The 18993-nt window shown below is 49.1% G+C and overlaps 5 protein-coding genes across 5 annotated transcripts; 2 read left to right on the forward strand and 3 right to left on the reverse strand.

The window, feature by feature from the left end:
• Positions 1-6320: 6320 nt before the first annotated feature.
• Positions 6321-8214, reverse strand: SCP_0508640 (hypothetical protein; the record flags this gene model as incomplete). The annotated part of the gene is made up of 10 exons (XM_027758919.1): positions 6321-6417; positions 6468-6560; positions 6608-6684; positions 6737-6901; positions 6962-7077; positions 7125-7129; positions 7199-7536; positions 7588-7715; positions 7771-7944; positions 8001-8214. 10 exons carry the CDS (start codon positions 8212-8214, stop codon positions 6321-6323), a joined length of 1407 nt encoding a protein of 468 aa, XP_027614720.1.
• Positions 8215-9738: 1524 nt separating this feature from the next.
• Positions 9739-11296, reverse strand: SCP_0508650 (hypothetical protein; the record flags this gene model as incomplete). Its single annotated transcript, XM_027758920.1, has 3 exons — positions 9739-9932; positions 9982-11178; positions 11284-11296. The coding sequence occupies 3 exons, from the start codon at positions 11294-11296 to the stop codon at positions 9739-9741; spliced, it is 1404 nt and encodes a 467-aa protein (XP_027614721.1).
• Positions 11297-11506: 210 nt separating this feature from the next.
• SCP_0508660 (hypothetical protein) lies at positions 11507-13187 on the forward strand (the record flags this gene model as incomplete). The annotated part of the gene is made up of 4 exons (XM_027758921.1): positions 11507-11632; positions 11684-11903; positions 11953-13049; positions 13098-13187. The coding sequence occupies 4 exons, from the start codon at positions 11507-11509 to the stop codon at positions 13185-13187; spliced, it is 1533 nt and encodes a 510-aa protein (XP_027614722.1).
• An 87-nt stretch (positions 13188-13274) lies between these two features.
• On the forward strand, positions 13275-15284 carry SCP_0508670 (hypothetical protein; the record flags this gene model as incomplete). The annotated part of the gene is made up of 3 exons (XM_027758922.1): positions 13275-14108; positions 14158-14449; positions 14503-15284. 3 exons carry the CDS (start codon positions 13275-13277, stop codon positions 15282-15284), a joined length of 1908 nt encoding a protein of 635 aa, XP_027614723.1.
• A 366-nt stretch (positions 15285-15650) lies between these two features.
• SCP_0508680 (hypothetical protein) lies at positions 15651-18867 on the reverse strand (the record flags this gene model as incomplete). Its single annotated transcript, XM_027758923.1, has 7 exons — positions 15651-16715; positions 16768-17732; positions 17779-17958; positions 18010-18125; positions 18175-18300; positions 18350-18645; positions 18694-18867. The coding sequence occupies 7 exons, from the start codon at positions 18865-18867 to the stop codon at positions 15651-15653; spliced, it is 2922 nt and encodes a 973-aa protein (XP_027614724.1).
• Between the last annotated feature and the right edge of the window lie 126 nt (positions 18868-18993).

Here is an 18993-nt window from a genome sequence, read left to right on the forward strand (position 1 = left end):
CGACCTTTAGCATTTGTCAGAAGCAGAATGAGGCTGATATTTACAACATGAGCTCTCATACAGCCCACATTCTTTAACACCACCAATTGAGTGCTACTTCTGCACCCAATGTCATGCTTGGTACTAGTGCGAGAATGAGTTTTCAAAACACTATGCCTGTGTATGTCCTTTGATGGCAAAATTTCAGGAACGGCCCCTTCGCAGGTGGATGGTTACTCTCCACAAAGGTAGTGGTCCTTCTGACTCTATTGAAGGCAACATCAGTCATTTTCTTCACTTGCCTCTTTGTGAGGATTAGTCTCCTGAAGCAGAGGAAGAGGTCAGGGTGAACCTCCTTCCATCTGTTGTCTTGAACACACCAATTCCCTTAGAGGTTGCTGCAGTGACTGGATCAAGACCGTTAGTATTTGCACAATGCAAACAGGTTTGCATCAAAGTCCAGCAAGCATATTCGAGCTGCAATTGCTCATAGTGATGGATGGGTAAACTCCTTCTTCTAACAGATTCATGATACAGTGGAGCCACTGCTAGTTGTGGACAGTCCCTGGCACAAATTGCAGACAATACATATGCAGAAGCTGAGGGAGCTTATATCTGCTGCCTGCACCCAGCTAATTAGGTATGCCCTCCCTTCAGACCATGTGAAATGAATAACATCAGTGTAGCAATGTGTACTTTCATTAGCTTCGAGCCACATACTCTTCATGTGATTATAAGATGTAAAAATTTCTCGAGCTTCTCCAACCAACAGCTTTATCCATTGTGCCTCTTCCTCCAGATGTTTGACACATAAAAATGCTCTAATGAGTAAAAACATTCCCAGTGATGGCGGAAATGCTCAAATCTCAAAATATCATATTGGTTGAAATTACCTGTTTGCATCATGTTACCGCCTTCTTCTGACAATGGTGAAGGTCCACCAATAATAGTAATATTCACAGGCTCCTCACATGATGAACCATCAGCTTCATGACTTTTATTGCCAAGTTCACTGTTTAGGATAATGTCATATGAATCTGAATCTGAATCCTCAGATGAATCCACCTCATCATTCTCACCATCTTTCTGACTCCAACAAGCACAGATAAGGTGACTGTATGCCTCTCCAGAAGCAATTTGAGTGACATGAAGCACCATTGAATAAAAGATGTACTGTATGCCTCTCCAGGAGCAATCTGCATATCCAAGATTGATTCTTCTATTCTGATAACAAGGTCATACAGCTTGTTGTGAGGTTCAATCTGCACAGGTGTCATGGGGAGTTGAAACTTTCCAAGATCATGCTGCTTGTGTCCTGTAGCATATATTGTTTTCACCCTCAGCATAAAAGCTACCATTCGCAGCAGTGAGAGATGAATATTTTAATGCTGTCCGCTTTTTCAATTTTTGGTAAGCAGTGGCTCCACTGTAAGTATCATGAATCTGTTAGAAGAAGGAGTTTACCCATCCATCACTATGAGCAATTGCAGCTCGAATATGCTTGCTGGACTTTGATGCAAACCTGTTTGCATTGTGCAAATACTAACGGTCTTGATCCAGTCACTGCAGCAACCTCTAAGGGAATTGGTGTGTTCAAGACAACAGATGGAAGGAGGTTCACCCTGACCTCTTCCTCTGCTTCAGGAGACTAATCCTCACAAAGAGGCAAGTGAAGAAAATGACTGATGTTGCCTTCAATAGAGTCAGAAGGACCACTACCTTTGTGGAGAGTAACCATCCACCTGCGAAGGGGCCGTTCCTGAAATTTTGCCATCAAAGGACATACACAGGCATAGTGTTTTGAAAACTCATTCTCGCACTAGTACCAAGCATGACATTGGGTGCAGAAGTAGCACTCAATTGGTGGTGTTAAAGAATGTGGGCTGTATGAGAGCTCATGTTGTAAATATCAGCCTCATTCTGCTTCTGACAAATGCTAAAGGTCGCAGAGATATGATTGAGGACTTTCTTCATAGTTCTTTCCCCAAGTGTCAACACTGATGAGGGTTACATGACAACACAATAAATAAGCCCAAAGAAGAGCAAAGAAAATCACGACCTTACAGCACATCAGGAATCTGATCTCAGAGATGAATTTGAGTCAAAGATATATCATGACCATGCAGAAATTTTTGCCACCATCCCAATCAGCCACAGACTACTGTAAGGTGCTTACAAACTGGTATTAGGTGTCATACTAGAAATCTGATGATATAGTAGACTATTATATATATAACACTTTCAGACATTTTTTTGTATGATGAAAATGATTTGAGTCATGTAAGACTCAACTCATTTTTACTGTCAAATAGGTGTTTATTGGAGCAAACATGTAGAAAAAAGTCGGAAAAAATTATAAAGATATTAGAAAAATTGTAACATGACTATATAATCTAAAATTCTATGAAACTTCTATGAGATAGTTACCTTGGAGTAGATACATGACATTGTAGGCTACTAAAGTAATCTTTGTAAAATGAATATTAATGACTTTTTAGTCATATTTTTATACAGATTTTATAAAAGGACATAGTAATATCATTTTAAAGTCATTTTCAGCCAATTCTTTTAGAATGCATAGTAGTCACTTTTTGGTAACATTTTTATACACTTTTTGCAAAACAACATAGTAATATCGTTTTGAAGCCATTTTTCAACTGAGTCTTTTAAACTGCATACTAACTTTCTTTCTTCAGCTTAATGAGGTCATTCATCATGACAATAATAGAACACAGGATGTGGAGGATATGCATATTTTTGTAAGTATGTGTTAACATGCGAGCTTCATTGACACTAAGAAAAAAAGGCTTACACCACATTGCCCTTGATGTTGGTGTAAATCTGCATGACCTTCTCATTGTAGTAGATCTCATTTATAGATGCAATGCCAGCATCAAGATGAGCTTGAATTTGCAGGGATGAATTGTTATTGGAGAATATGGGCAGAAACTTGATTGAGTCAAGGCTGAACTACACATTGGATGGAGAATTTTCAGAAGAGTTTTGGACTCTAACAGTAGACCATAATTCTAATGCCACATTCAGAAAGATTTGTGCATTCATTAGAGCTCCTAGAGTCTGACCAAGTAACAGTGGATTAGTGAACTTATCAACAAAGTCATGCAGTTGTGGTGCAGTCAATGAAGTCAGGATCTCGAGTAGTCAGTTGAACTGTGTTAAGCTGCTTGATTGGGAGATAATTGTACATAACCTTTAGAGGTAATACTCTGCATCTGTTGGGCAATTTGCAAAGAGTTAAAAAAATTTACAACCAAGATTATAGATATTAGTTATAGTAAGCTGAATTTGGGAGTTGGCAGCAAGTTGAAAGAATGTAAAGGAGAATGAAGGGAATGCTATTGTGAATATATCAACAAAACTCACCTTTTTCTTAGAGAGCCATTTAGACTTTTGGATCTTACAGCTCTTATTTGAGGTAATAAATGTTTAAATAAGTGTTTATAAGTCTAATTTTAAACACTCATATAATATGCATTAGGCCCCTTTTGATCTTATACCCTTAAATAAGGATCATAAGTCCATTTAAGTTAGTTAAGTACCATTTTAAGTAAAAGTTGAGTTTTGCTGATGTATATGGTGAGTGGAAAAGGCATCCAATGAATGTCTAATAGATCCAGAACAAGACAGAGTGAAGCTCAGGCTCAGTGCAATAGCAAACAAGTGACAGTATTAGTGCTCACCTACAATAAGACAGAGTGAAGATACTGTCGGTCAGTAAGGAGATAAAACTTAGTAAGAAAAAGTAATCACCTTAGTTTCGGTGCAATAGCAAACAAGTGACTAGATTAATGTTGACCTAGACTGAGACAGACCAAAGCTATTGTAAGTCATAACAAGATAAAACTAAGTTAAAAAAAGTATTCACCTTAGTCCTGATGCAATAGCAAATCAGTGACTGAGGTGCATCACCTAAATGTTCGCTCCGCCAGCAGTAATTACATCAGGAAAACCCAACATTTTCTTAGGGACTTATTTGGACTTTTCATTCTAACAACTCTTATTTAAGACCATAAGTGTTCAAATAAGTTCAAATTCAGAGAATACTGTCCCATTATGACTAATTCAGCCAATATTTACCTTTTTCAAACAGTCTTAAAAATCCATAATATGTCCAAAAATTCAGAAACAATTATTGATGAGGTCTCTGAAAATTACTGTGACATGTGACTGGCCTGATTAGTTGTGATTGCACAGTATGGCTTAGGTCCTTTTTATTCTTATATTCTTAAATAATGATCATAAGTCCATTTAAGTCAGTTAAGTGTCCTCTTAAGAAAAAGTGGGGTTTTTCTGATGTACGTGATTACAAAAGGAGCATGGTGGCACTGGCTGCCACATTTGTATCTTGCGCTTCTTTTCTAAATTAATCTTAATCTCATATGACTTTGACTTTACCACTACTTTATAACCACTACCTACCTTCAGGACTTACTAGCTCCAGCCCAATGGACGATAATTTCTTCTGCACCGTGTACTCAGAAACAAATGCTGAATATCTCAATTTTTATCTTTGTAGAGAGCAAGATGTGATAGCATGAGTGCCATATAAGGATGTGCTGTTCACTGTAGAACTGATTGATCGCTGGCTCCATTGCCCAGTCAAGTTGATTTTGTCATGCTTGCTTAAGAATGCATCTTCTAATTATTGTCCTGTTCCTCACAATGTATGAAATGGTGCATTTATTTACCAGGACTGTAAGATCACCCTTACCATGGCCCATCTTCTGCAGACTGGGCCGCAAAAGTGCTCACAGGTGTGACATGACTGTATAGTGGTGTCGAATATGAACGATAATGAACAAGAGTTCCAAGTCACTGTCACACACTAATAGGGTTTGGCTTGTGGACATGGAATATGTAACCAGATTACCAGAAGTCAAACAAGTAGTATAGAAGTCGAAGAAGACAGTATAGAAGCCAAAAAAGACTGAAACTTCTCAAAGCAGCAAGTAATTTGCCGAATTTGGTAGTAGATGCCTATTTGGGCAATTATTACATAATCAAGCCCAAACTGCTCACTTTCAAGTATCAAGCAGGCAGATTCTAGGCTTCCACAGCCTAGCCCAGGTCTATTCAAGTAACTCACAGATAGTACTAGCCATGTTGGGTTAGACATAGAGAGAATTCTGTCATTGGACAAGGAAATGAGTCAAAGATAAAACACTTCATTATATCTATTTCAGCATACCATTTGTCGCAGGTTCACCTAGATGACTCACCGTGGGAATGACACAAAGGGCTGGAGAGGGAGACCATCAAATATGTTAAATTTAGTGGATGATCAAGTTGGGAGAGAGTTTAGTGCTATTAGACAGTGCAATTTGTCAAGAGTCCTGGACAAATATGAGTCAGCATGACTCAAAATGACTAGAAATGACTAGGACCAATTAGGAATGATTAGTACTTAGTAAGCTACATAATCAGGCTTTATAAGAGGGTTTGTGATCATATATAAAGGCCCCCTCCCCCCTCTTTACTGTTACTGCTTTACTCCCAGTCACCACAGTTCAGTACACTGCAGAGCTACTGCAGAGCTGTACTGTTATCAGTTATCAGTTCAGTTTACAGTTCAGTTAAATTTGATCAGCTTGGAGCCACTAGTGTTTGATTATAAAGAAGACTTGACTCAACAGTATTAAAGTTTGACTCTCAGCTTGATTTTACTTGATTCTGGTTTCAGTGCTTGGTTAATTTGAATATCAATCATCTGGCAATTAAAGACACAGTTTAATCTAGCTAACCCTCCACTATCCTCTTAACAGACAAGGTCTGCATCAGGAAAATCACCTGTGGCCCTAGAGCAGCCTAAGCTGTCCTAGGATGTCCTGAGATGCTCTCAGAGCTGCCAGGGCACCAGGGTTGCCAGAGCGTCCTAGGATGCTCTGAAAGCAAGGTCCACACAGCATTTTTCCTGAGGCAGCCTAGGTCACTCTGAGCAGCACTGAGGATACAGCTGATTTCCTAGATTGCACTGAATTGATTATGCTCTGAGACGCTCTGAGATGCTCTGAGATGCTCCAGTTTGTCCTTAGATGCTCAGATTTGTTTTCAGGTATCACAATATATTAGACGCATTCTTCTACTACATCGCAAGCAAGTATCATAAGTGTAAGAACTAGCATCAACATGTACAGGAATAGAGAGATATTAGTATAAAAGAAGATACATTCTTTGCAGTGTCGCATAATGAGTGATGACGATTGAAAATAAACGAGTAATGTGAATGATGATGATTGAAAACACGATGAAAGAAGCTATATAACTAATAGTCAATAAAATTGTGTTGAGCTATAGCACGATAAACTTACAGTAAAGATTGGTTAGTTCTTTGCTGAGCGTTCAAGAGCATCGAAGTCCAAATCATCTATATCAGCAGCTTCATCTGATACGTACAGATGACTTCGATTTACAGACTTGCTATAAAAATGAATTGTTAGTAAAGTCTTAATGTGAATACAATAACATACGTAATCTGTTTGAACAGATTTTTCTCAAAATTCTCCATCCATGTCGGTGACTTCTCAGCAAGACGATCCCACAGAGCAGTGAAGTGAATATATCTGAACACCTTATCAGAAAAGAATCTAGCAATTGTCCTTAGATGTACCTAGCCTTCGCAGTTTCATCGCTAAATGGCAGTGGACAATATTCACCACTCGCCCACTCCTTGAGAGCATTTTCAATCTAAATAATGATCAATAATGTGTGTGTAACCTCAGTTTATCATAGTGCTTACTGTGGTGATTACAAGAACGAGAAGAGGACCTGGAATCCTCTTTGCAGCCACCATCATGTTGTACGTCATAATATCAGCCTTGCCCTTACCTGTAAACCATTGCGCACAGATGATTTCTGTGATAAGAGGATGACTGAAAGGCTCTTGACGATTGACGGTACAGTCCTAAAAGTATTGAAGCCTTTCATTTGAATCACGATGCAAATTCAGTTTTGTAAAACTTACATTTGCATCCACTTCACCATACATAAAGTTTGCTTTGAGTAGGAGCCATTGCACAGTGTCCTTAATTTCAGATTCGACCAGCTTGTCAGGAAGACCAAAATGACCAGAGAGACCATCTTCGGCTCATTTCTTAAGGTCTCCTCATATTCCACTTATTGCATACCCAACCTAAAGAGTAAGTAGAAGAAATGAGGACATAGGTCAGACTGTAGCAAAGAGAACAATCTACTTACATACTTCAGCAAGCGTTCCTGCAACTCAATGTCAATTATAGCTCGATCTAAGACATCTTCCAAGGACGCCTTGGCTGCACCTGAATTCTGCAGGGCCTCCCACAAAAAATCATCGGTATTAGTGGGAAAGGCATCCATTAAAGAGATGCGCTCTCTAGTGGCGCATTTTCCTGCTGCGGCAAGCTTGAGACTAATAGGACTAAATTCCCCCATAACAACCTTCTTGTTACAGCTGGAGACACTTGAAGCAGAAGACGTGGTTGAGATAGTCTGTCCAGATGCTTTTTTGTGTCTTATGGACTTGCGAATTTCCTTGCTTTCCTCACTTTTCTCAATCGCAATCTAATAATTGTTAGTAGAATTACCCAAAAATTAATCACAATTAGAACGTACCCCGTTGCTAGCCTCATTACCAGCAAGCACTATACCTGGCTTTAACAACATGTCTTGAATGCTGCCATCCTCCTTATCATAATCCCCTGCAGGAGAGACACCAGTATAGTGAGTCTCATTCTCATCGTCTAAAAACAATTAATGCTTTGAAAACTGAGGCAAATAATTAACATGATCACATACCATCTGAAAAATCTGCCAAGTTTGAAGATGGATCTCCAAGAAGGTCATTAAGCTTCTCCTCGTCATGTGTAAGCTTCTTCCTCTTGGACCCTGTGTGATTCTCATCCGGGCTTTCTTCAGCTTCCTCCCCCTCTTCCTCTGCAATCACCATATCTGCATTATGCTTGCGGATTACTTCACAAATGATACACATATTATATTTCTATAATCCAGTAATAAAGAAGCCTTACCTTGATCCTGCTGCTCGTTGTAAACAGTAATCGCATGCTTGCTTTTGGCCTGAAGGGCCTTTAGTAGCTTCAGATCAGCAGGCGAGAGACCAGTATCTTCTGTAGAAACATCCTCGCTTAGTGCAGCTTTAGTAGCTTTTCCACCAGTCTTTTGCGAAGTTACTTTGGAAGTCTTAGCTTTTGAGATAGACTTGGGTGCAGACCTCCCAGACATCTTTACTGATTTAGCAGTGGGCTTTATCGTAGGTCCAGCTGACACACCTTTCAGTCATGTTACCTGAACTGAACGCCCATTTACCCTGACATTGTCATGAACTGGACAGCCAGCGGACGTCGACCCATTGTCACCATGTTGACCTCTACCAGCAGTTGGGCCCACCGCCAAAGGTCAGAGTGTTGGCCATGGCCAGAGCATGTTTGTCTGAGCAATCGGCCCACCGCCAAAGTATGACGAATGAGCAGTGGGCCGATCACCCAGAGTGTAACCTGAAGGATGGGCCCACCGCCAAAGGTTAGAGGGTTGACGATTGCCAGAGCATGTTATCGCCAGCAATCGGCCCATCGCCAAAGCACCCTCAGTGAGGGCCTTACTGCAAGCACCCATGGGATAGGTCATCGCCAGGACATGTTTCCGCCAGCAATTGGCCCACTGCCAAAGGTCAGAGGGTTGGCCATGGCCAGAGCATGTTTGTCTGAGCAATCGGCCCACCGCCAAAGTATGACGAATGAGCAGTGGGCCGATCACCCAGAGTGTAACCTGAAGGATGGGCCCACCGCCAAAGGTTAGAGGGTTGACGATTGCCAGAGCATGTTATCGCCAGCAATCGGCCCATCGCCAAAGCACCCTCAGTGAGGGCCTTACTGCAAGCACCCATGGGATAGGTCATCGCCAGGACATGTTTCCGCCAGCAATTGGCCCACTGCCAAAGGTCAGAGGGTTGGCCATGGCCAGAGCATGTTTGTCTGAGCAATCGGCCCACCGCCAGAGTATGATGAATGAGCAGTGGGCCGATCGCCCAGAGTGTAACCTGAAGGATGGGCCCACCACCAAAGGTTAGAGGGTTGACGATTGCCAGAGCATGTTATCGCCAGCAGTCGGCCCATCGCCAAAGCACCCTCAGTGAGGGCCTTACTGCAAGCACCCATGGGATAGGTCATCGCCAGGACATGTTTCCGCCAGCAATCGGCCCACCGCCAAAGGTCAGAGGGTTGGCCAATGCCAGAGCATGTTATCGCCAGCAATCGGCCCACCGCCAAAGGCCAGTGGGTTGACGATCACCAGGATATGTCATCGCCACCAATGGGCCCATTGTCACATACAGCCCTGCAGTTTCCGGGCACATTGGTGGTGATGACGTGCTCTGGTGATCGCCAATCCTCTGACCTTTGCCGGTGGGCCCATCACTCACCAGCACTCATGGCGGAGGGCCAATTGGTGGCGAAAACACGGCTTGGCGATGGCCAACCCTCTGACCCTTGGCAGTGGGCCCTTTGCTGGCGGAGCGATATTCCCATGCAGTGAAGCTTTCACTCAGGTCCTTTGGCGATGGGCCAATTGCTGGCAACAACATGCCTTGGTGATGGCGAGCGCAGTCCGCCCATCTGAAGAGTACACTGGAGGAGCGATGGGCTTTAGAGCTTAGTGATGCAGAAGTGAATGTATCCATTTTGTACTGGTATACAAGCTGTTACATAGTGGTCATATATTGCTAACACCAGAACGCTCAAAGACACTAGTTCAGTTCCTGCGATACGCCTCGCCACGAATGTCCCTCAGAATGTACCCCATTTGGAACACGGTCGAGCTGGCATTGAGGTTCGCAATGTGCATATCCTCAGTGAGGTTGAGCTCACGCTGAAGACGTACAATGCGCTCCCACAACATGGCGCGACGACGACTAACCGCAAAGCTATCACCTTCGTCATCGTCCACTATGAATAAGGTCAACATCAGACTGAAGGTTGCCAGGGATGTACTCACTGGAACTGTCTGCCTCTGCTGCGATCTGCGCAAACGATCTACCGAGGGGGGCCACTTGTGAGCCAGAAGCGGCATTCGTCTCTCCAGGGACTGCCATTGGCAGCAGCTGTGTGGTATCTGGGAATAAGCCTGGAACCTGTTCCCAATGGGTGGGACGATGGATCGGCAGCTCATCTGGAAGTGCTGCCAGACTTGGCATCCTGGAAGTAACAGTGACTGGCTCGATGCTGCCTTTCATATAGTGAATGACAAGTGCATCGTGGCGGAAATTGCTGTCATCGAAAGTGCGAGCTGGCGAGTGAGAGGGCACCGATGACGGAGGCGGTGGACTTAAAACATCGTCCAACAAAGGCCGCCTCTTTGGAGGCGAAGTGCTGGGACTATTTAGCCACCGGACCTGGCTACGCACAGGCGTCGCGCCAGGGCTGTCTATCACCAGAGCTCGCCATCGTCCTGGCGTGGCGGGAGGACTATTGTCAAAGTCCAGCAGTTTCGGCACTGGTTTCGTGTCAAGTGTCTCGTCCACCAGCATGCCCCTCGCCATCGGCGTACTTGCTTGACTATCAAAGTGGATGGATGTACGTGGCATAGCATCAAGGGGCTCAGCGATGAGCGATCGTCGAGGGAGTTGGGAGGTGTCAGGAGTGCAAAAGTCGAAAGTGTGAGCTGGTGGAGGAAGGGGAGTAGCTTCCAACAGGGCGCATCGAGGGATTGGCGAGATGCCAGGAGTGTCGAAGTCGAACATTCCACCGGGCGCAGTGGGGGTGGAATCTGAGATGAGTGCACGCCTATGGATTGGCGAACTGCCACGACTTTCATCCCAAGCTGGCGCCAGAGGGTCAGGAATAAGTGTGCGACTTCCCTCCACAGGCGCCACAGATCCAGATGACGCCTGTACCTTTGGCGAGGCGTGGCGGTAGAGATGCTCATGTGGCAAGTTGGATGGCGCAAATGGAGCCGCCAGGGACGGGGTAGTGTGGCGGGGCGCGAGGGATGTCTGAGAAGCAGAGTGGAGAGGCAAGGAGATCTGGGCAGATTCAGGAGAGTCAAGGAGATCCGAAATGAGTGGACGACGGGGCTCAGCGATACTATCCTCCTCATCCAACTCGCCCATCGTAATGTCCAGCGTGTCAGGAGGTTCCGCGTCACTGGCCATGGCAGGTAGATTGTGGCGAGCAGACAAGTCTTCGATCAGTCCTGGATCGCGGGAGATCAGTTGTAGAAAGGGGATTGATATGACATAGAAAGGTCAGATAACATCACAAAGGAGTCAGATTCCACAAGGAGAGCAATAGAACTTACTGTTGGGAGCCATGAGAACTTGCGGCAGGTCACACTGACCTTGAGAGACTTGAGAAATCGCGCAAGTCCAGTGATTACGTGCAAAGCACGTGGTCGCGTGGCGTGTGAAGTTGAACTTGGTGCAGATCACGTCTGCAAGCTCATAGCGTCGTCTGCTCCGCCTCTGCTGTACTGCAACCTCTGCTTTTGAAACACCCTCACACTTTCTTCTGCCAAGCTCACCATGCCTCTGGATATTGACCCCAACTATGTTCTGCAGGCCGCGCGACTGATGGCCATTGTTGCAGCGGCGCCTCACCAGGACGACCCTCGCTATCCGGACTGGGAGACGAGGATTTACCTCGAAGTGGTAAGTCATCGGTCGAAGGTCTGGCATGCACTTACTGAATATGCCACACAGAGTCGGCTTGAAAAGAGTTTCCCGCAGCCCTTGAAGTCGTTGAGGATGCCTGGGATTGTCATCAGCGCGTTGCTGGAATTCACCCAGGCATACCAGCAGAAGGCCCTGGCGCGGCTGGACCACATATCGAACGACAACGAGAGGATATACAAGAGGTACCCTCTGGCTGTGTGCGAGTATGGGGAGTGTGAGGACCTGGGAAGGCAGTGGTGGACTGAAGGTGAGTCACAAGCATTGTGAGGCGTCGAGCGACACACTGACTGCACCAGATCCATATTGCAAGCTGCCACCGGTGAAGAGTACGCCAGCGGAGGGCTGGGGCAATGTGCCAGCCGATGACGACACCCAGGGACGTGGTGAGGAGGACCTGGCTACCGGGGACCTCATCACCAAGGGGAAAGGCAAGGAGAGAGCTGACAATGACGTCGGGACAGGCATGGTGGGTGAGCATATCGTCCACGTGGAGGTGGGGGAGGACAAGGGAAAGGGCAAGAGCAAGGAGAAGGCGCAGGGGAAGGTGGCGCATGCGATGAGCGAGGAAGAGGATGGGGGAGAGGGAGAGGGAGAGGGAGAGGAGCAGGAGGGCGAGGATGACGATGATGCCGACAGTGACAAGGACGACGATGCCGACAAAGATGACGATGATGAGATGGCGGAAGATGTGCCGGGTGCAGGCCAGCCCGAATCCATCGAGGTCGATGCGGCGTCGCCCCCTCCGCCAACTGCCAGACCAATATCGATCTCGCCAGCTGCCCCATCACTCCGAAAGTGCAAGGCGGTCATCACAGAGTCGAGTGAGGAGAGTGAGAACGAGGAGGCGGCTCCGAAGGTGAAGCGGATGAAGCCGATCAAGGTCGCAAAGGAGAAAGGCGAGGCCCCGACCACCTCTGGCCGAGCGCAGCGTGCACAGAAGAGGATGGCGCAGACCGAGGTGGAGGGCTCGAAGGTGAGCACGAAGAAGAGCGGGAAGAGGAAGGCGAAGGAGTCAAGCGATGAAGAGGAAGTACCGATCGTCAAGCCGCCAAAGAAGAAGCGTGCGATGAAGGAATACAAGAGCAAGGAGTTCATCGAAAGCGAAGACGAGACTCCGGCACCGCCTTCCAATCTACCCGCCAAGACTGCAGGGGACTCTAACGATGGTGTTGCAAAGACGAACGCCCCTGCCAAACCTGTCAAACAGACAACGAGGATGACGGCGATGCCTCATGTCGCACTGAAGGTGAAGGTGAAGGGGAAGGCAAAGGCGACGGCGAAGGGGAAGGCGACGGCGAAGGGGAAGGCGAAGGTGATGGTGTCGCAGAAGGACATGTGGAAAAAGACGTCCACCCGCGTGTCTGACTTCATGTGGGCACACGCAACAGATTCGGTGAGTAACGATCTTGTGAGACATTGACCTGTGCTAATGTTCCTGCAGCTCGTCCCTTGCATTGGCTGCCAGGAGAAAGAGTGGCCATGCAAGCTCAACACCGCCAACTTCGGTCGCTGCCTCGAATGTGCAGCATGAGGCGTCAGTTGCAGCATCGCGCCGAGGAACACGGACGGCGTGCCCCTGCGAGGAAACTCACACACCGCACAGCGTGAGTTCCAAGAGATGTGCACAGTGCTGGTGGTAGAGGGCAAGCCACTGCCCACGTCGCCACCTCCATACGACGTCAAGGTCGACTCCGATGAGCCCGATGGTGCAGAACCCATGGTCATGGGAGCGTCGAAGCGCAAGCCGCCAAAGAAGACCAAGACGCGCAATGCTGCAGCATCCAGCTCCAAGGTCAAGGGTGGCGAGGAGGTCGAGGCGACGAAGCAGAAGGCGACCGTCACGCCCTATGAAGCCAACGCTGAAGGCGAGGCCTCGGTGGAGAAATCGTCGAAGTCCAAGCGTGCCACCAAGTCCACCACCGCCACTGGAGCTGTGGCTCTGTCCAACTCTGGCGAGGTCGCCAACTCTGGCGAGGTCTCCAAGTCTGACGCGCCTGCCAAGTCTGGTGCGGTCGCCAAACCTGGCGAAGGTAAGAAATCAGGACCCAAGGCAAAGCCGGTGAGGAGCCAAAACTCAGGTGCGCAAGATGGTGGCGAGGTCACCAGGACCTCAGTACGTGAGCCGGATGAGGTCCCGCCTGCCAAGTCTGTTGCGAAGGAGGGCGGGCAGACGACAAGGGTGGCGATGGGAGGTCGCTCGGGCCCAATGGTGCCCGTGATCACCAGGAAGGCGAAGGCGAGTGCTCCCAAGGCAGCAGCCAAGATGCCTCTGGCGGAAGGCAATGGCATGGAGGAAGCCGCCAGGCTGGCAATGGAGGCGGTGCGGGCTATGGCCTTCCAAACAGGGCCAGCTGCTCCGCCGCAAGCTAGCAGCAGCAAGCGCATGCTGACACCAGTCGCCGACGAACCAGAGGATGCGCCAGAGCATCAGGCAGAGGTGGTGGAGGATGAGGTAAGCAGGACATCTTGTCGCAGCTGGAATCGATGTAACCATGAAACAGCGCGCGTCCTTGGAGCGGCCACATGACGATCGGCGGCGTTCACTGCTGATGCCCCACGAGATGAGCGCAGGAGCTGCCGAGGTGGCACAGGAGGTGACGCCCTCCCTGGAGATATCCAAGGCGTCGAAGGGAGCGAAGTCCTCCACATTGGCGAAGGCAGGACATCTCGATGAAGGGCGAAGGCCAGCTAAGAGGGGCGCCCCACTGGACCGCAAGGCAGCGAAGAAGGAGGCGGAGGCGAAAAGGGATGTGAAGGCGAACCGCCTCAGAGCAGTGCCTCCGACCAGCAAGGGTAAGTGCGCCCACCACAGCTTCGAATCCATGCAGCGCTGACCAGGGATACAGCACCCCACTTGCACGACGTCCAGCGAGTGTCTACAGGAAGTCCCGCTCCGGTGAACGAAGGCGACACCCCCAGTGGCGAAGAAACCTCGCAGTCATCCAACGATGACTGCGCGAATTGTGCCGAGTTGCGACAGGAGTTCCTGGCGCACAAGGACGGGATGGAAGTCCAATTCCAGGAGAGGATGGCGGACCTCAACACCGTCAAGGCAGAGATCACAGCGGCGCTCCAGCGAATCAACCCGCCATCCGCATTTCAAGAAAATGCCCGGAGCATTCGCGAAGAGGTCAAGTTGGCCGTGGAGGAGTTTCGCAGGCCGGTCACCATCGAGCTTCAGGAGAGCGTGAAGTTGGCAGTGGTGGACCTCGTCGCCAAGCGACATTGCCTGCCAGAGCTCAAGGAGAAGGTCAACAGGTTGGAGCAAGGCGCGAACCAGACGGTGAGCCAAGCGGACGTCAACAAGCTGCAGGGTGAATTGGCCGACCTCCGTCATTCGATGGAGCTCCAGGCAGCGCGGTCAGACAGCATGGAGAAGGAGCTCAGGTCTTCGGCGGCAGAGGCGATCGCTCAAGCGAGCAAGCTGGAGATGGAATTGGCGCTCGCCAAAGAGGATTCGATGGCGGTGGCGATGTCCGCTTTGGATGAAGCGAAGAAGGTGGGGAAGGAGGTGGCGACGGCGAGAGAGGAAACCTCGCTGGTGGCGAAGTCTCTGGACGCATTTCGAGAGAAGGTCAACTCCGCCATGGTCTTCACCGCCTTTCGCCCAGATAGCCACAATGTGTAGTCATTAGAGTATTGATATACATGCTTTTTAACCTAGCATGGAATCTCCATGCACTCGATTCGCCACCGCCACTCCAAGTCAACTGAATGCCTGCTGAAGTTCTCGCCAACTCCCCTCGCCATTGCCACCATCTCCATGGCTTTACCTATATAGATCTATGGGTCACATTAAACAATGTGGAAGCCTATGAGTCTACTTTGAACTGGAGTTATATTGTCAAGGTCTGGTGCCGCCACTGCGGGTCTTGCGACCTGCGCCAACTTGGCCACTCTCTTTCACTTTGGCGGCTGCTTTCCCCAGACGGACCGGCTTCAGCTTGGTTTCTCCCTTGTCCTTGACCTCCGGGGTCTGAGGCAGAGCTCGTCTTCACTTTGCGGGAGGCTTGTCACCATCATCCGAGTCCTCGGCCCTCGCATTCTTCTTCCTCGGCGAGGCCACTATCAACTCGTCCCGAGTACCACGTCCACGCTTCCGAGGTGGCGGATTGTCTTCGCCAGAGCTGTCTTCGCCATCGGGCTCAGGACGTGCTGGTTGACGTTTCCGCTTTGGATCAGGAAGCTTCTTCAAATCTTTCACAGCTCCTAGTGGATGCTGACTGTGGGCTTTCTTGGCGGGCGACTCATCCATCGCTTGATGCTGACTGCGAGTGATCCTGCCGGGGATATTACTCTGAAGGGCATTGGTGATCGACCTTCCCTGGAGCGCTTTGGCTTGACCTGACGGACGGTCTTCCATGGCTGCGGCCTTCCTCGTCTTAGGTATAAACGGAGGCGGTGGCGGTCGTTCAGCACCACTGCTAGGTACAGACAAGTGTGCATCGTCCTCTTCGCCATCGTCAGAGGCCCCACCACTGGTCTCCTGGCTCGGCCCTTCGTCTCCTCCACTTGGAATGATTGGTTTGTCAGCCATGGGGGCAGGCTGGTGAGCCTTGTGAACTTTGGCAGCAGTAGCAGCGCCATCGTGAGTTCTTGCAGAGGCATCACCTTCCTGCTCCTCCTGGCCCCCAAGGCCATCGCCACCTTGTGGGGCACCGCGTATGGCAGGCTTGCTCACTGGCTTCACCATGGCATGGGTGACGTTCCCTTCCACCATGTCCAAGGTAATGATCTCGCAACAGCGAAGCAGCTGCTCTACTGCGTCAAATGAGATCGCCGAGTTCACCACATAGTCAGGAAGGTTGGTCGGTTCGCCCTCCTCAATGAACTGAGATCGTGTGAGGTCCCTCAGCGCCATACCAATCACGAGTGCAGATTGTTGTACGCCCTGTGGATGTAAGAACCAATATTTTGTCAGCCATGGTTTGTCACCCAACCAGTTCTCGACGATGTCAAAGTTGTCCACCGCATGAAATGACGGCGGGAGGTAGAGCTGGCCATACGACCATTCACTCCAGGGAATCGGATCATACCTGGCGAAACGATACACCTGGGGCTATATGACGGATGATCAATAGTGGCTATGAATCCCCACGAAAGGAGCTCACCACAGTCGCAATCTTGACTTCCTTCAGCATATCCTGGTATCGCGGTTCGACGGAAAGGGTGGCAAGAAACACGTCTCTCCTTTTCACGAGGTGGGGCACAGTACTCCCCACAGTACTCCCGCCAGTGAGACGTGGGGCTCGGCCTTGAAGCTCAAGCCTGAGCTCCTTTGTACTGGGCTCCAGTTCACTCGATGCTTCATCGGTCTCCTCTGTGTCAAATCTGTGCAGTTCGCCCAGAGGAAGGTCTTGGAGACCTCGCTTTGCCTTCGTCTTGGCACCGCCGCTACCACTCGCTTGAGGTGCACCGCCATTGTTAGCCTTACGTCCATTGGTGGTGGCGACTGCCTTGCCCTTCACTTTATTCGCAATCACGCTCTCGCCATCCCCTGAATCTTCATCGCTGGCCGTATCTTCTTCGGAAGCCATGCTGGGTATATCTGGCGAACTCCGATCAGAGTCTTGGCTGCTTCTGGCATCATCTTCCGAGTCGTATGCATCTTTCATCTTGCATTTACGCCCACCGCCTTTGGCTCCGCCAGGGGCCGCTTTGCCCTTTGTCGCCTTCGATGCCGCCTTTCCCGTGACCTTGCGCACAGGTTTACCCTTCTTCTTCGCCTTCCCCGCCTTCTTCGGTGTGAGTGCTTCTTGGACCTCATGTTCAGATCCTTCTTCTAATGCCTGTGCTGATCCATCAAGTGGTGGAAGAGGATCATACTTGGCGGGAGCAGCTTCGCCATCCTTGTCGAAGTACTGGGTGAATCGCATGGTCTGCTCAGGTCCATGTTCCTCTTGGCGTGCCCACCAGTGGTCGAGGAGGGCACGAACGGGAACACTTGTCATCTTTGAGGGATCGATCCACTGGAAGTTCTCAGGTAGCATCTCCGCTGGAATAACCTCATTGATGTCGTCTATGCTGTTCAGCTTCGTCCATGGCGACTTGCAGTTCCGAACACCCTTCGCCAATGCTGTAAACTGGTCAGCATCTCTCAACACCCAGTGGGAGTGTCATACCGTAGTGATGATTCATGAAGTCTCGAACTTGTACCTTCATCACCTTGAGAGGTGCTTTCGCCATACCTTCGGGCACCGACGGGAGCAGAGGAAAACTGTTGGCCGTCAACTGAATCTTGTCCATGGCCCGCATGCAATCGGCAGGTGTCTTTTTCACCGTCACCGTAGTCTCAGTCACACCTAAGGAATCAGGTCAGTGTGCCAGCGACAATGCAACTGAGGTCTTCTTACCGTATTCGCCTTTGGCCCACTCAGAGAACACCTTTGCTAGAGGCTGGTAAGCACGCAGCCACCCAGGATAGGCCCCGAATGGAGTTCCATTGGTGATGGCGTGGTTGACCTCCACCCTTCACTCGGGGGTTAGCAGATGGCGACAGTCGGACGGTCTACGCTCACATCTCTACCTTCAGACTCCCCGCTTCCTTCGGATATGCTAGCATGAATGCCATGCGAATGCCCATGGTGTTCCACATAGTCTTGGCAAACTTCTTCAGATATTGCATCATTCGCTGCTCCCTCAGCCTGTCTTGGGTCAGGATTTGCCTTATGCTACGTGACAGGAGGTACGCACTTCATTTTTGTCTTATCATCCAGAGTGCCATTGCGCCAACTTTCCGCCTTTTCCTCATACACCTTCTGCTCCTCCTCGGACAGTTTTGCCCATTCGGCACTCCGTGCGACTCTCCACACCTTGGAGACATTGCAACCCTTATCTGCCGCGAGTGCTCGCGTGGCCTCAGTCACCTTGTCCCTCTTCAGCGCATCCCACACCTTGAAGGCATTGGGCTTGCCAGAAACATGCATACACTTTTTTGTCGCTTTCTCCTGCGCATGGCGGGCGTGGTTATTGAGCCACTCTCGGATTTTCTGCAGTGAGAGTTAGTGGGGACCTCACAGACATGAAACACTGCTCACAGTTTCCACAATGATGTCGTCATAATTTGACGTGTCGACAAACTGTGTCTTCAGCTTCTGGCGCAAGCTCTGAACCAGAGTCTTGCGTCCCTTGGCATCTGCCGTGTCATAAGACCGCAGCTTCTCAGAGAGTATGGGCTGATGCTCCGTCAAAATTACAAATCTCGCCGGCATGCTTTCTCGATGTCGAGGATGAGATTTTTGTGTTGGGACAGTGAAGGGGGTCGATAGTTCAACGGGCAGCGCTCTGTCCATTTCCTCGTCGGCCGCCCACAACTCAACATGCACGTGCTGATGGCC

Source organism: Sparassis crispa, assembly GCF_003851025.1.
Source record: "Sparassis crispa DNA, contig_000004F, whole genome shotgun sequence".
Classification (NCBI taxonomy): domain Eukaryota; kingdom Fungi; phylum Basidiomycota; class Agaricomycetes; order Polyporales; family Sparassidaceae; genus Sparassis; species Sparassis crispa.